The sequence below is a fragment of the Homarus americanus genome, unplaced genomic scaffold (assembly GCF_018991925.1).
Source record: "Homarus americanus isolate GMGI-L3 unplaced genomic scaffold, GMGI_Hamer_2.0 scaffold11794, whole genome shotgun sequence".
Classification (NCBI taxonomy): Eukaryota; Metazoa; Arthropoda; class Malacostraca; order Decapoda; family Nephropidae; genus Homarus; species Homarus americanus.
In genome coordinates, this window is record NW_024739301.1 from 1,403,043 (window position 1) to 1,418,900 (window position 15,858).

Below are 15,858 nucleotides of genomic sequence, written 5' to 3' on the forward strand. Positions count from 1 at the left end.
TGACTACCCAGCAGGTCCCTCAGCATCCAGAGCTGACCCATCTCAGCTATCCTCCATCCCTGGATGATGTAGCTACTGCCATCAAACAGATGAAAAATATCAAAGCCTCGGGGCCTGATGGAATCCCAGCCGAGGTGTATGAAGCAGGAGGACCTCTTCTTACCAGCCGTCTCCACTCTCTCCTGGAGAATATATGGGAAAAGGAGGAAATCCCCCAAGCTCTTAAAGACGCCTCGATCGTCAATATTTATAAGAACAAGGGAGACCGGTCAGACTGTGGCAACTACCGCGGAATCTCGCTGCTGTCTGTAACTGGCAAGATTATCGCCCGAGTCCTCCTAAACAGACTACTACCTGAGGCGGAATACTTTCTCCTAGAATCTCAATGTGGCTTTAGGCAAGCACGTGGCGCCATTGACATCATCTTTGCTGCCCGCCAGATACAGGAAAAGTGCAGAGATCAGCGTCGTGACCTGGAAATGGCCTTTATCGACCTAACCAAGGCCTTCGACTCGGTCTATAGGGAAGCCCTCTGACGGACCCTCAGCCGGTTTAGCTACCCACCAAAATTCATCGCCATTGTGAGGCAACTTAACAACGGCATGAACAGCAGCGTCCTGCACAATGCCACCCAGTCTGAGTTCTTCCCCATCCAAACGGGGGTAAAACAAGGATGTGTACTGCCGCCAACACTCTTTTCCATTCTCTTGGCTGCATTCCTTACTCGCGCTAGTGGACATAGCATACCGGATGAAGGATCTTTTCAAAATAAGACGACCCCAGAACCCCCTGACGGAGACACGTTGATCCTCCCCATACTGGCCAGATATTGTGTAAATAACATTGACTATGTGTTAAAGGAATATCCTTCCTTCCTTAGGCTTTGGTAAGTCCCTTTATAATATTTATACTGTATATACTTGTCACACTTACCAGATGCTTCTGGTGTTATTGTACAGGGGTACCTAGTGACAGCACTAGGATCCCGCTTCCTCTATCAAGGAATAAACAATTGAAATTGAAATTGACGACCCCGGGCAGGAACAAAGGTGTCGGCAGCCTCCATTACTGAACTTCAGTATGCAGATGACCTCACCCTTGTCGCCCACGCTGAACGCGACTTACAGGAGATCCTGAACACCTATGCAGATGCATATGCACACTTCGGCCTTGAGGTGAATGTGCGTAAGACTCCGATTCTCTTTCAGCCTGCCCTTGGTTCAGCCACACCCCCACCGTCCATCCAGCTCAATGGTACTATCCTGTCTAATGTTACCCACTTTCAGTATCTCGGCTACCACCTGTCCACCACCGCGGACATCGCTGAAGAGATTCAACATCGGATCAGATCTGCATCTCAAGCCTTTGGCAGACTCCGTACCCGTGTCTTCAGCTGTAGGGAGCTGAAATAATCTACAAAGTTACACGTATATCGAGAAGTGGTCCTCCTCACCCTGCTTTATGGCAGTGAGATATGGGTTACATACAGGAGGCACGTCAAGGCACTTGAAAACTTTCACCAACGTGGTCTACGTTCCATCCTCCGAGTTCGCTGAGAAGACAAGAGAACAAATGCCAGTATTCTCGCTGACACCAACTGTAGGAGCATGAGGCTATCCATGAACAACTACGTTGGACTGGCCATGTTACCCGCATGGACGACAGTAGACTACCAAAGCAGCTACTTTACAGTCATCTAACGAATAGTAAACGTAACGCTGGCTGGCAATTGAAAAGGTATAAGGATAGTCTTTAGACAACCTTGAAAAAGTGCCAATTAGACCCCCTTACCTGGGAAATGATCACTCCACACCGTAGCGCTTGGAGGATCATCACAAGAGAAGGTGTCAATACTTTCGAATTAGTGCAACTGCAAACCGTAGCAGACAAGTGCCAGCGCCGGAAAGACGCTGCCGTCGCCCCTCCCGCACTAGATGGAGCCATTCACATGTGCAACATCTGAGAACGACTCTGCATGTCCCGTATCGGCCTCTTTAGTCACCTTAAAACTCGCCAACTTACCTGTAGATGACATCCTTAACTCAAATCATTGTATCAAATCTGGATGATCGTTATACTCGATTCCGAGTGACAGCAAAGTAGTAAGTATGTATCACGATAATCGCCATAACTGTTTTATGTCTATACTTTAGTATAAGGGCATATTGCTTTGGCCATACGTGTCCATACAGTATGTCCTCCGCACACGTTAGTCCATCCTCCTGTGTTCGTTTTTGTTTATGAAAGAGGTGAAGGGAGGGCCGGAGGGGTGTGTAATATAATTTGGTGTATGAACATTTGAGGGGGGGATCGGTGGTAGAAGCGGTACCGTTCTTGCCTAGCAAGCGAGATGTCACGGGTTCGATTCCCGGGCCGGTGGAAGTTGTTTGGACATACTTCCTAGCCCCCATTAGTCCCTGTTCACCTAGCAGTAAGTAGGTACCTGGTGTAAGTCGAAAGTTGCGAATTCGTATTCAGGGAAAGTTGTTGGAGCTTCCAATAACTTGATGACATAAACCACTGACTCTTCAGGCTTCTACGCCCTTAACTCATGAGTCATAAAGGCAAGCATGGACTTAGCATGCTTCCCTGTTGGGCGCTGTAAACGCTTCTGCGCTTCACCTTACACAAGGATGTAGGGGAGTGCTCAATAAAAAAAAAAAAAAAATGAACATTGAGATTGACGTCACTATTGCCTCGCCTCACTGATCATTCCAAGAGTTATATCACCTTGTTATAATATATATTTTTTCTTTAATATATCTTTGTTGTGTACTTTGTTCTATTGGGAAGTTTATTGTCTCTCTGAACTGTGTTAATGAGTCTCTTATAACACTGTATGACCCATCCTAGTGCTGCTACAGGCGTCGGCGTCTCTCTGCCTCCCCTAATGATGTTTGACGCTCGTTACATCATTACTGCTTTAATCTCATAGAAGTTACGGGTACCGCATAGAAGTGGTGGTAGTGGTAGTAGTGGTGGTGATGATAGTAGTGGTGGTGATGATAGTAGTGGTGGTGGTGATAGTAGTGGTGGTGGTGATAGTAGTGGTGGTGATGATAGTAATGGTGGTGGTTATAGTAATGGTGGTGGTGACAGTAGTGGTGGCGATGATATCAGCGGTGGTGATGTTAATGGTGGTGACGATAGTAGTGGTGGTGATTATAGTAGTGGTGATGATATCAGCGGTGGTGATGCTAATAGTGGTGGTGATAGTAGTGGTGGTGGTGATGGTAGTGGTGGTGATTATAGTAGTGATGGTTATAGTAGTGGTGGTGATGACAGTAGTGATAATAGTGGTGGTGATTATAGTAGTGGTGGTGACAATAGTAGTGATTGTGGTTATAGTAGTGGTGATGGTGGTGATAATAGTGGTGGTGATGTCAGTAGTGCTGGTGATTGCAGAACTGGTGATGGTGGTGATTACAATATTGGTAGTGGTGGTGACAGTAGTAAGTAGTGTTGTCAATGATGTTCGTATTTTATGGTGGTGGTGTTAGTTGTGGTAATGCTGGTGGTAGTGGCGTGTGAGAGGACAATAGTAGGGTATACCACTTCCTCTTCCTCCTTTCCCACCTCTCCTTCCCCCTCCCCACCCTCCATCCCCCACCACTCCCTCTCTGGGCGCGAGACAGGATATTACCAGCGGCTTACAATATTCCCTACCCGGTAATACCTCTTGTTATTGTTATTGCCATTGTTATTATTGTTATTTTCCACAGGGCGTATTGTTATTACTTTTGCTATTGCTGTATTGTTATTTGTTATCATGTATTGCTATTGTTATTTTCATCAGATCAGTGTTATTATTTTCTACAGGCTCGTTTGTGATTGTTATTATTGTTATTTTTTTCCTTGGGTTCGTATTGTTATTATTATTATTATTATTATTATTATTATTATTATTATTATTATTATTATTATTATTATTATTATTATTATTTCCCTCGATTCTTTTTGTTATTTTTACAAGTATTTGTTATTTTTCATTATCATTAGTATCCCTTCTTACCCTTCATTACTCTTATCGTATTTCTGGCTCACTATTTATTCTATTTTATTGTTAGCATTCATTCTTTATTATCTTTCTTATCTGTTTTATCCATGGAATTATTGTTTTTATATCCGTTATTAATTCTGTTATCTTCTTTATGATTATTTCTTTCTGTCTGTCTGTTTCTTCTCTATTTCTCTCTTTTTCCTTGTTTATTTTCCGTGTTATTTTCATTGGTTTCTGTAGTTAACATGTTGTACTGGTGCCAATCTGTATTCATTTAACCAACTCATCATCATCATCATCATCATTAATATACACCTAAGATTTTCCTGCCAAGCGTGAGCCAATTGCAGTGACCTGTAAGTGTGAATGCCTTAGGCCTGAACCAATAAGGAGAGCCTGTGAGACGTGATGTCATGAACATGCGGCGTCCAGTTAAAGTGGCCTGTGGGCCGCCTTTGTTTTAGGACAGAGTCTGGTTAGGGATGGTGAGGTGTAGATGTGTGAGTTCGGCGTCCCAACATGGCGGGATATGTATTATATATGTAAGTACGCTTAAGGTTTTATCCATTTTGCAAAATGTATTGTGATTCATGTGACCCCTGTTTAAATAGCTAGGAAAATAGTTTTATTGTTTGGGAGTATAATTGTCAATCGTAATAGAAGGTGTTCAATAAATAAAGAACGCTAAGATTGTCATAACCCCCCCCTCCCTTTTAGGTGTTGAGTAAACATTTGTCATACATGTCTTTGGTGTTATGCAGTGATACATTGACCCATTAGTAATAACAACCATACCCAGTGTCTCAGTTATCCTCGTCTCTTTCCTTCTCCCCTTTGGTGTGAGGGTGGCCTAAACCAGCCGTTACCTCCCTCCCCTCACTCCACTCCTCGCCTCCCCCATCTCACGAGTATACAAAGAAAGATTAAGAGTAGAAGTAAAAATTAAGAACTAAGAAGAAAGAAAATAAAGGAAAAATAAAAACGATTATTACAAGAGGTGTTTTGGTTTCCACTGTGGTAAAAAAAATCTATAAATGCCCAACATTGCCAGTTAATGCTAGTGCCGTCTTATTTATTTATTTATTTATTTTAATTCATTTATTTATTTATTTATTTATTTTTTAACTTTTGTTATGAACTTTATTGTCCAGTGTTAGTATAGGAGGAAACTGCAGTACCCGGAGGAAACCTGTGATGTTTGGTAGTGAGGGTCACACTGGATAACACCTTTCTCCACCTGTGTCAGAGCCAAGAAAGACTTAGAACCCAGGACACATGGGTATATTACACGTGAACTTCTCTCCCTGCCAACAGCGATGCGGGATAATGGCAACTGGGGGGACTGGAAGGAGTGGACCGAGTGTACCTCTACGTGTGGCTCCGGGCAGCGCCTCCGTCACCGCTTCTGCGACAATCCACCTCCCAGGAACGGGGGCACCTTTTGCCAGGTGAGTTAGTTAACCACTGGAAAATTACACATGGCGGTACTTAAAGTCTTATGTGTTAATTTGAAGTAGGGAGACTGTCACACCTGGAGAGAGAGAAAGAGGAGAAAGATTACTACAACAGTCATCAATTCACAGGGGGACGCCATACAAGCTGAGTCGTGTGAGGGCCCAGCATGTGTGCCAGCCAGCCAGCAGCCAGCGGCGGCCTCCTCCACCCCCGGAGCTGACAACAGCTGCTCCTGTGGATGTACCCTCAGCCTCATTAACGGCTTTTCCGAGTCCGTCTCCGCCTCGGCTGCTGTCTGCTACGGCACCTCCATTTGGGTCCTTGAGGTGAGTCTTCCACCAGACAGTGACTCGCACCGTAAGTGAGCGCCACTGTGAGTGTTATTGTGAGGTAAGTGGTTGTTCCTGTTGGCTTTGTTATTATGGTAAGATATTCTCAGTTGATGGTGCAGTGTGGTATCACCAGTAGGGTGAGGTAGTGAGGCAGCACTACTGTGTTGTTCAGTGTGTACTGCTGTAGCGTTAATCTGTGTGATACAGGCTTTAAGATGTGGGTATTTTAATTGTGGTAACTCGTGTTTGTGTTAACAGTGATAACATGAGTGTGTTACAACAATGTTAACTTGTGTGTGTGTTACAGGCACCACCAGGGGAGAAGGTGGTGGCGGAGGTGGCCTGGGCGTCTCTCAGACCAGGAGCTCAGTGGCTGAAAATGCGGGATGGTGGCAACGTATCTGACCCTCTCCTCGTCCGTCTACCCTCATCCATGCCTGAAGACGACCTGCTACACTACCCTGCACACTCTCAGCGACGCCTAGCAGCCACACGCCGCCGCTCCTCCTCCGGGTCCAAGCTACTTCTGGAGTTTCGGTCGGACATAAACACGTCATTAAGTGGCCTGAACCCCGCTTCCTACGGGTTCCTGGTCACCGTCTTCTCCACGGGTCAGTTGTTTGTGCATCACTTGTCCTCTTTACCGCGTGTTGGAAATTAACGTTAGTCGTAGGGTTAAATATAAGTTTGTCAGTGTATTTGAGTTTCACCTTTGACTCGTTCGTGGAGTTTGTTAATGTGGGAAATTTAATCTTCATACTGTAATAGATTTTAATGACAAGAAACAGTTGAACTAAGTGGAGATATTGTCTCAAGCTTGGTCAAATAAAGTCTTAAGCTTGGTCAGATTAAGTCCTAAGCTTGGTTAGATAGTCTCATCTTGGTCAGATATAGTCTTAAGTTTGGTCAGGTATAGTTTTCAACTTAGTCAGCTATAGTCTCAAGCTTGGTGGTCAGATATAGCTCAAGCTTGGTCAGATATAGTCTTAAGCTTGGTCAGAGATATAGCTTCAAGCTTGGTCAGTTATTGCGTTTTTTCTTCTGTATTGTATTTCTCTTTACACAATGATAAGACCTGATTATTCCGAAGCTTATTTCATAATTATTGAAGCTCCAAGAGACAGTACAACTTGGGGAGCTGCCATCAAGTAAACACAACAAACCCACTAAGGTGTGGAAAATGGCCATAAATTAATGATGATGATGGTGAGTGTTAGTACCTGTAGTGTCCAGTATGTTTTACCTTCCATGCTTAAATAGTCTTGGGTGAAGAATCAATACAGTACCTCGGTCTTCACTAATACTGATACTAACAGAGAAGGTGGGTAGGCATCACTGGGGCTGGGTACTGTACATTGGTATAATAACCACTTGGTTTAACATTTAGGCGATATAGACGGGTCAATGTATAGTTTGACCCCCCAAAATTGCTACAAAGTTTTTTTTGGGTGGTTTTAGATATATTGAGGTGTGTTTTATAACATATAACAAATCTGTCAACATAACCCATTATGAAGTGACAAAACTAGGTCACTGCAAAATGGCTGCTTTTGAACACCTTTCTGCCAAATATATCTCCAGAATAGTGTACCAGTTGTCCTTTAACATGCTTAAATGTACAACTGTTGCATTTGAAATTGGATAGAGGGATTCTAGAAATATTTGACAAATGATTTTTTTTTACATCACGCCCTACTGACATAATCGAGACTTGATTGATTGCTGCTTAACGTCACATCCTGACTCGATTAGTGAACTCCAACATGCCCGAAAATTGACGCTGGGCATACATTTAAATGAAGAGTACTGTATATAATCACTATTCAATCACAAAAATATGAATATCTTATCAGTGTAAAATATGCTTCTGACATCATGAAAGTCCTCACAAGTTATCTATGGCTGTGAACCATGGCCCATATCTCACCAGTATCACCTTCTTGCCTGTTGTGTGGGTTGTCACATGATTCCAGTTGTCATGATCCATAAGCACTAGTACTGTACATGGCAACCCAGATCCTCTACAGCTGCAACGGGGTGTACTACAGGCAGTTGAGCAGTTGCAATGGATCATCTTCAGGAGATTATCAAGGGCAGCATTCGTTGTTGACATTATTGGCACCATTTGATTATCCACCATTCTCTATACCCCAGTTCAAAGCGTCCGTGTCGCTTTCCCTCCCAACCCAGACCATGATCTGGAAGTAAATCCTGAAGCAAAGGTAGGTGATGCAGTAGGGGGGAAGACGTTCAGGTGTCACAAAGGATTTAGCAGAAATTATTTTCTTACTTAATAAGTTATATCTCAAGGCTGCAAAAGAATCTGTACATTTTCCACCAAACATGATAGCCATAACTTCACTGCCAAGGTCCTCAATGGTGTCACTTGACTGGTTTGGTAAAATGAAGGATTAGCACAGGATTCCATGACAGAATCCCCTTTTACAAGATTCTGGTAAGCTGACTTCTTTCCATCACCAAAAATGCGTGAGGTGGTGTCGCATCCAGTGAAAGAATGTACAATGAAAAACAAAAGTCGTGTCGTGAAATTTGGTGAAAACATAGGCCGAAGGGCTAAAACTTTTGGTGCGCTCTGCCTTGTGGTAGGGCTCTCAAAATGTTTCACGAGTTATATTTAATCTTGGGACAAAACCGCGACACAACTTTTGTCTTTGATTGTACAAAGAGTGAGAACATAATTCATTACCCAAGAGCAGTTGATGTCATACCCTTTTACAGCTTTCGACTGATTGCCTGAATGGAAATATAGGCCCTTGCTGTCTGTTTTCCACGATAAAGGAGGTGAACTAATAAATCAGTCTTCCCCAATCTAAGTTGTGGAGTGAAAACATGAGGTTTTTACTGCAGTCTTCACAATATCTACATCTGCATCCCTGGGTGCATGGATCACATTGTAATCCTTTTTCTTTAGTTTATTACTAATGATATTGATCAATCCCCGCTTGTTGCAATCCCTTGAAGGAAAATCATCCCTTTTTCCTGAGAACTCTGTATCTGCAATGAAGCTGACAACTGGATGGATATTGTGCCCACGCCTCTAGTGCGTCATGTCTTTAATGGGTGGACCCCCTCTTACCCATCAAAGACCACCAATACCTATCCATAATGGCGAATGGTAAATTTTGCATATGACAGCGCTATTGTACCATAACTGTCTCCTATGTTCCATGATAAACGATGCAGCAAGGAGCCTCCATCAAGGACAATAATGTTCTGTTTTTGGTATGGTATCTGTGATGGCTTTACTTGACGCCTTACTACAATGATCAATGAGAGCCCGAGCTAGTTGTGGCTTATCAGTCTTTCGGGAGACATTTCTAGCCTCAGAAAGGGCAGGAGGGAATGTAGCTGAGATTCAATTTAATAAGGCTATCCTAACAACTAACTAATTACCATATAGTCCTTCATAGAAGGATGTACACTAAAAGAAGACAATTTCTCAATTGGCAAAAATCATAATAATGATCATACCAAATTGCACATCATGAGCTCAAATGTCTGCAATGAATAAATTTGTTGGCAACTAAGCACATACAGTATGTATTGGCTAAGATACCATATTATAATACGTTTTCAGCTATATCTCAGTCGATTCTCAACAGATTTTCAAAATTTAAAGTTCCCCCAGAATCAGCAGAAAAGAGAAAGCCAATAAAACTAAACAAACTAAATACGTTATCCCGTGTGTATGACATCAGAAACAACCATCTTGGAAATGACCCAGTTTTAACAACTTTTTGGCAGTCCGCCTCTGATAGATTTTTATATGTTTTTCCGTGTCCAACATTAATTAAAACCATTGGAAAACGCTTTGTAGCAATTTTGTTAGGGTTCATAATAGGTTTTTTTCCATAAATTGACCTGCCTAATAATTTTTTCATCCCCAGCAGATAAAAGTGTGCTGGGTGCCGTGGGTGGCAGTGTAGGGGAGACTGAGCCAGGGACCACACAGTCCTGGCTGTTAGAGGGGATGCACGTGGCTGCTGTGGTGTTCGTAGCAGCACTGATGGCTGCTGTGGTTGTGCTGGCAGTCTACCACTGGCGGAGGTATCGTCTCTACAAGCGGGCGCGGCTCATCCCGGAGTCTCCATATGCCACGCCGCCCACCACGCCCTCCAAGAATCCTACCGATGCCTCTTCTACCCTCACGCTCACCGAGGTCATTTCACTCAAGTCTCTGGTGCCTCGACGCAAACTACCTGTGTCACTGCCACTGAAACATCGAGGCAGGTCTGCTTCTTATTCTCCTTTGGATAATGATCAGCCCCATGAGGCTCCCCAGCACTCGCTCCCCAACTCTCCATTCCTCACCAGGCGAGTCACCACGCCCTCTACTCTCAGAAGGTCTTCCTCACATCTAGGACGCTTGTTGAGGAAGGGAAGTGGAACTTTCAAGCGTAAGAAGAGACGATTTGCTTCCGTTGACGAGCTCGAGACTCGCTGTATCTCACCCATCCATGAAATACAGCGAGAGGACGAGGGAGACAGTGGGAAAGAGGGACCAGTTGTGGATATAAACATGAAGGGAGAAGAGAATTCTGCCAAGTACCGTGAGTATCGCAAATCATTGGCATCGGAAGTGGCCAAGGACTCTCGACTGACCCCCAAGTTTGCCAAAGAGAGAATGAATCTGGAGCGTGTAAGACGTTCAGCTATCTCTCGCTCCACCTCCAACGCCACCATGAGAGCTGCCTCCTCTGTGTCAGATATGTCCGTCAACGGCACCGACACCGAGATGGAGTACGACTACTATGACTATGACATGGAAAACGCCTCAGCCGTGCCGGGGTCCTTGTTTGGCCTTGACCCACTCCTGCTGGCCTGGGCACCGCCTTTCTTTCCCGGTGACAACTCTCCCCCAGACCAGGGCATTCCTTTAAACATACTCAACCTGACCGAAGCCACACCCACATCTGAGGAACCTTCGAGGCCTACTGCTCTCCCACTCCAAAATCCCAACATCCCTCACGTCGATCCCCCGAAATCAATAGCCATGCAGATAAGTATCAAATCTGATGAAGCTAATGACCGTCCCTCGCTGCAAGGTGATTCTGTCGTCCAAAACGGCTCTCAGGACCAGAGTCAACATAACGACGACGACGATGATGATGATGATGACGACGATGACCGGACGCCCACCACACAAAGCAGCAAGATTCTAAATAACCTCGATGACATTCAGTTCGCCGATGACTCCGATATCGAAGAGGATGCCTTATAGTACTACCTTCTCTCTTTGAACCTCACCCCATGTCCGAGTTAACAGGCATGGGGGCAGGTCTGTCAACGCTTTAAACTACTGTACTTCTCTGGGTCTGGTTGTTTATACAATTTGTCATCAAGAAGTATATTTCTGTAACGTGTCTTGGCTGTATGTAGTATGGTAAGGGGAGGGGGGGATACAGCTTTAAAGAAACCTATTACTGTAGTCTGCTAAGTCTTTTTTCCTGAGTGATATCTTGAATCTATCTGTCTACTTATGGTACAATTAGGTGTTAATAGATTTTGTTATGTGTGAAGGTCTCAGTAACTCGAGGCACCCACTGCTCAGTAGATACCAAGTTCCTGTCACATTTCTTTGGTGTTCCCAGTTAATTTAAAGTCAACCAAGCTTACTTTATTGTTTTGTTTACTATGTTAAGTGTACATTTGTGTTTTAGACGAATTTTCCTGATTTATATATTTGTTAGATTTGAATAAATTGTAAGTTGAGTCACTGTACTGTAGTGTGAAGAGAGGCCACAGACAGAGTATTTGAGTAAGTGATAAGGCTGCAATTTACTATTAACGTATTATTCCTTACGAAGAGACATTCAGCAATGGTCTTCTGATAGTTGTGAGCCTCAATTTGAAGCCCTGTTTTCAGAATCGCCAAATTGATAGTCATAATGTTTGTAAAACTGCCAAATTCTCTCGTCTTATTGTCTACCAAACTGTCAAACTGCATCAAACTGCCAAGATATATGTCAAACTGGACAAAAGAAGATGTTTTATGACAAAGGTTTGTCTGTGAAGAGATAAACACACTTAATAATGGATAATAAACTCCTGATCTAGTGATGGAAACACTAAAATACGTACTGTTGATAACTTTTTGCTGATATCCTTTGGCCATTTCTGTAACACTCATTCCAAAAATTATATCTACAGAGGGTCCGATGAATTTCAAAGTGAACACAGCGACTGCTGTTGTCTTGATAGGGTTGTTAAAATCCTTCGTCCGTTGTGTCATATTGTCTCACTCAAAGTCGTAAAGATCTTTTTTGGAGCAAATTCCTGTTCAAGATTCCTTCACGTAATTCGCAACTGGAAGAAAACGAAACTCAACAATGGTAAACTAAAAATGATTTACAGACAAAAACTCGACACTCAACCGCCGAGGTCAAGTGGATGATTTTACAGTACTTCATTGTTTTGGTTTTGGTGCAATTTTAGGTGCTTCATCTGCCATGGATATTTAGTATCGATTTCAAATCATATTTTTTTGGCGTGGCAACAGATGGATTTTAAAAATTGCCGACAGTCTGACCATGATAGGAGTTAATGTTACTCTAAATATCAGCAGGTTGACTTCTCTCTGTGGTACAACTTCTTTATACAAATGAATATTGTATATGTATATTTTTTACTTGTCTGTACAAAAGAAATTATTTCAATTTAAGGGTAATCTAGTTCATATCCCCAGCTTACTTAGTGCTTCTTGTTGATAGTGCAGAGAGAGAAATGACACAGGAAAAGAAAAATGCGAAGGATGAATACAAACATTAAAAGAGAGAGAATCAGTGAATGAGAAAATCAGAAAGATTTGGAAATAAAAAACGTGTTCTACCATGTACAGTATCACGCCCTCTAGCAGTATCTAAGAGGGTCATCAGAGGAAAATCTGACATGAGAGAGAGGACTTCTGGTAAGTGTGATTGATGTAAGTTGGGGAGATTCTTGGGTACGTATGTACTTGAATATATACTGTTAAAATATTATATGTTTCCTTTAGGCCTGTAATAATATTGATAATTATCGCTTTATTGCAACGTTTGTGTTTGTTGACTATTGTAAATCTAAACACATTAATGAAACACTTTCACATTTTAACGAGTCAGCCTATGCACCAAGAGACCTGATGTACACAAAATGGACCAAAACCGAGACTAATGAATATTTTTTCTTGTGCGGGTTTTTGATGGATTCTGTGCCGGAACACGGAACGGATTATCTTAGAAGAAAAAACGTTCTGCAGCCATGTGAGCTTTGTAGTGTTGTGACAATGGTTTAATTTTGGTGTCTTGGTTGTCCTGGTGTGAGAGCCCACTGCTTATATATTTTGTATTACAGATGAACTATTTCATTGTTTGCATTACTGTGTTTTCAAGTGTACTGTTCCAAAACAAGAATGATAAAAGTACAAACTTCTGTCCAAACAAAATACTTTCAATGTAACTTTTCCATTTTATGTTCCGATTTGTGTTTGGAATACTTTTGTTTTTACTTCTGGCGGGCGCATAGCAATACATTTTTCTGGTTTTACCATAAATTTTGAATAATAATGTTTTTCTTCATATTTGATAATGAATCTTGTGTATATAGATGATTATACTTCCTCATATTGTACAGTGTATATATTAGTGAGTCCCAAATCTACACACACCAATGTTTCTTGTATTGGGGACTCTTGTTATCTCTCTTTTCTCTTGTTCTTTTTCTCTCTTCTCTTGTCTCTCTCCCTTTTCTCTTCTCTCTCTCTCTGTTTTTCCATTGAAAAGAATGCATCAGCTAGCTAGATACACATAGTGTCTTGAAACAAACTGACACACACACACACACACACACACACTGAAGGTTTGCTTTATTCTGTGTCTTAAATACCGAAAAATCTTGATTGTTATTACAGTGGCGGATCCAAGAACACTGTATGTAGCTGTAGGGGAGGAGTACTCTCTCTCTCTCTCTCTCTCTCTCTCTCTAATTGTTTGCATTGCAACTCCAAACACTAGGGGTAATCTCAGGGCTCTGTGGCAACTCTCCTTACAGGCTCCCAAATCCATACCATCAGAAATGTCTCTCTCTCTCTCTCTCTCTCTGCTTCTGAACCTCCTACTGGGAAAGAAGAACTTGTCCCCTTCTGCGGGTAGGTCCTCCTCCTCCCGGTAGATCCCGCTGAAAATATAAAAAAACAATCTGTTTTATCTCTTCATTTTGTAAAGTTATTAGGACTATTCTTTTTCTATTGTGTTGAGAAGAAACTGTGTTGGTCTTAAAGGGGAATGATATGAGTCATGTCACAATGGAGGAAGAGCATCACAACAATATGCCAGTATAGGTGTTATATCGTGGTGCTGAGAACTGTTCCCTGCCCTGAGGAAGGAGGAATGGGAAGTGTAAAAACGCTATAGGGACTGTCTTATCAAGGTGTAGAGAAGTATGTCACGTCACAAGGGAGATCAGTTGTATCATTTTACAGGGAGAGGATGATCATGTATCCAAGATGAAGAAAATTGTGTAAGTGGTGTGTCATATCGTGTTGTTTAATGGGATGCCGTAACACAGAGGGTATATGATTATCTTGTTATAAGGGAAGGAAGTGTCAGTCATGTTAAGAAATGGAGTATTATGTATACTGTACTACATGTCCTATCGTAAGGCAGGAAATAATGTCGGTGTCACGTCATAGGGCAGAGAATATTGTCATGCCATGGGATGGAATAATTTAAAATATTATCAGGCATGGCATGTGTCATTATCATATCACGAACACGAAGCAACGAATTATATCAATGTCACGTGAGTGAAGGTAGGCTTTAAGAGTTACTGGTCGCGTGGAACCAGTCAGTGTGTCACGCCAGCATGTAGAACACCAGTCAATATTTTGTATCAATTCCTGGGGAAAATAATAAAATCGTTAGACAATGACTTAATTTTTATATATTTTACAGTCTTTATTTATTCATAACTATTTGTTTTTCCATGACTAACGTAAACATGACGACGAGTTCAAAACAATTATGGTGTTTTTATTCAGAAAATTTACAAAAGTTCTTCTCATTGTGTTGGTTTTTATTCAACAGTGAGAGCAAAGAGGGCTTAGGCCACCAAGTAAAAATGCTGATTTATTAATTACTGTGCTTCGACAGCTGAGGTCTTGAAGCGTTAACATTGTAAAATGGTCATCAACGTGAACGATTAAATTTTGAGAGCTGCATATTTCTGGTTCGGTGAAACATTATAATATAATTATAAACTCGATTCAGTGTAGGTTACCTACAACCAGCGTTGCCTGTGTTTACTTACACATTTTTAAGACACTGAATTGCCAAGTGCCAATTTGGTTTAAGTTTAACCAAATTTTTGCTGCTACACACATACACACACACACACACACACACACACACATATATATATATATATATATATATATATATATATATATATATATATATATATATATATATATATATATATATATATATATATATATATATATATATATATATATATATATATGTATGTATGTTTATGTATATTTATATAATTTTTTTCCCTCCTGTAATTACCTGTGTACTGCATATGACAAGATTAAAGGGTACAGACTTTGTACATCTACTGTAGATGTTGATTCTCAGGCTAGATAGAAGATTCATTTCCCCTTAACAACGATCGAGCACATCTAGCAGATGGATTCCCAACATAATTTTGACACCGCTTAATGTTCCATTTTTGTGTTATATCGTTAGTTAACGAAATATTATGGTTTTGTAATCCCCCGGTTCCTAGTAATTATTAACATAGTATCTCTGAGAATCTGCCCCATGATTACTATATGATCCACAAATTATTTTAAAGTCTTTAAAATATATTTGTCATAATGAGGTATATACCAAAGATTATAATGAACCTTGTCACAAGGCAGTTGTGAACTACGTGTAACACCGTTGCCATAGTGATCCAAGTACATACTGGTAGTTACTAACAAGTAAACGTACCCTTGTGAAAGGTAAAGTACAGTCTCACCCAAAAGTTCGTTAACTATCCCAGCCAGCTATTGCTGCACTGCCT

At 41.6% G+C, this 15,858-nt stretch overlaps 1 protein-coding gene across 2 annotated transcripts in view; it reads left to right on the forward strand.

Annotated features, from left to right (window-relative positions):
• The window catches only part of LOC121874504, a 45,741-nt gene extending 32,956 nt beyond the window's left edge, over window positions 1–12,785 (forward strand). The window contains exons 7-10 of one of the 2 annotated variants that reach the window (XM_042378656.1): window positions 5,315–5,448; window positions 5,584–5,781; window positions 6,095–6,398; window positions 9,696–12,785. In XM_042378656.1, the coding sequence (XP_042234590.1) occupies window positions 5,315–5,448; window positions 5,584–5,781; window positions 6,095–6,398; window positions 9,696–11,029 (1,970 nt within the window). In that variant the 3' untranslated portion in view covers window positions 11,030–12,785. The remainder of the gene's footprint in view (window positions 1–5,314; window positions 5,449–5,583; window positions 5,782–6,094; window positions 6,399–9,695) is intronic. The other variant, XM_042378657.1, reaches the window with a different exon arrangement.
• Window positions 12,786–15,858: the final 3,073 nt, after the last annotated feature.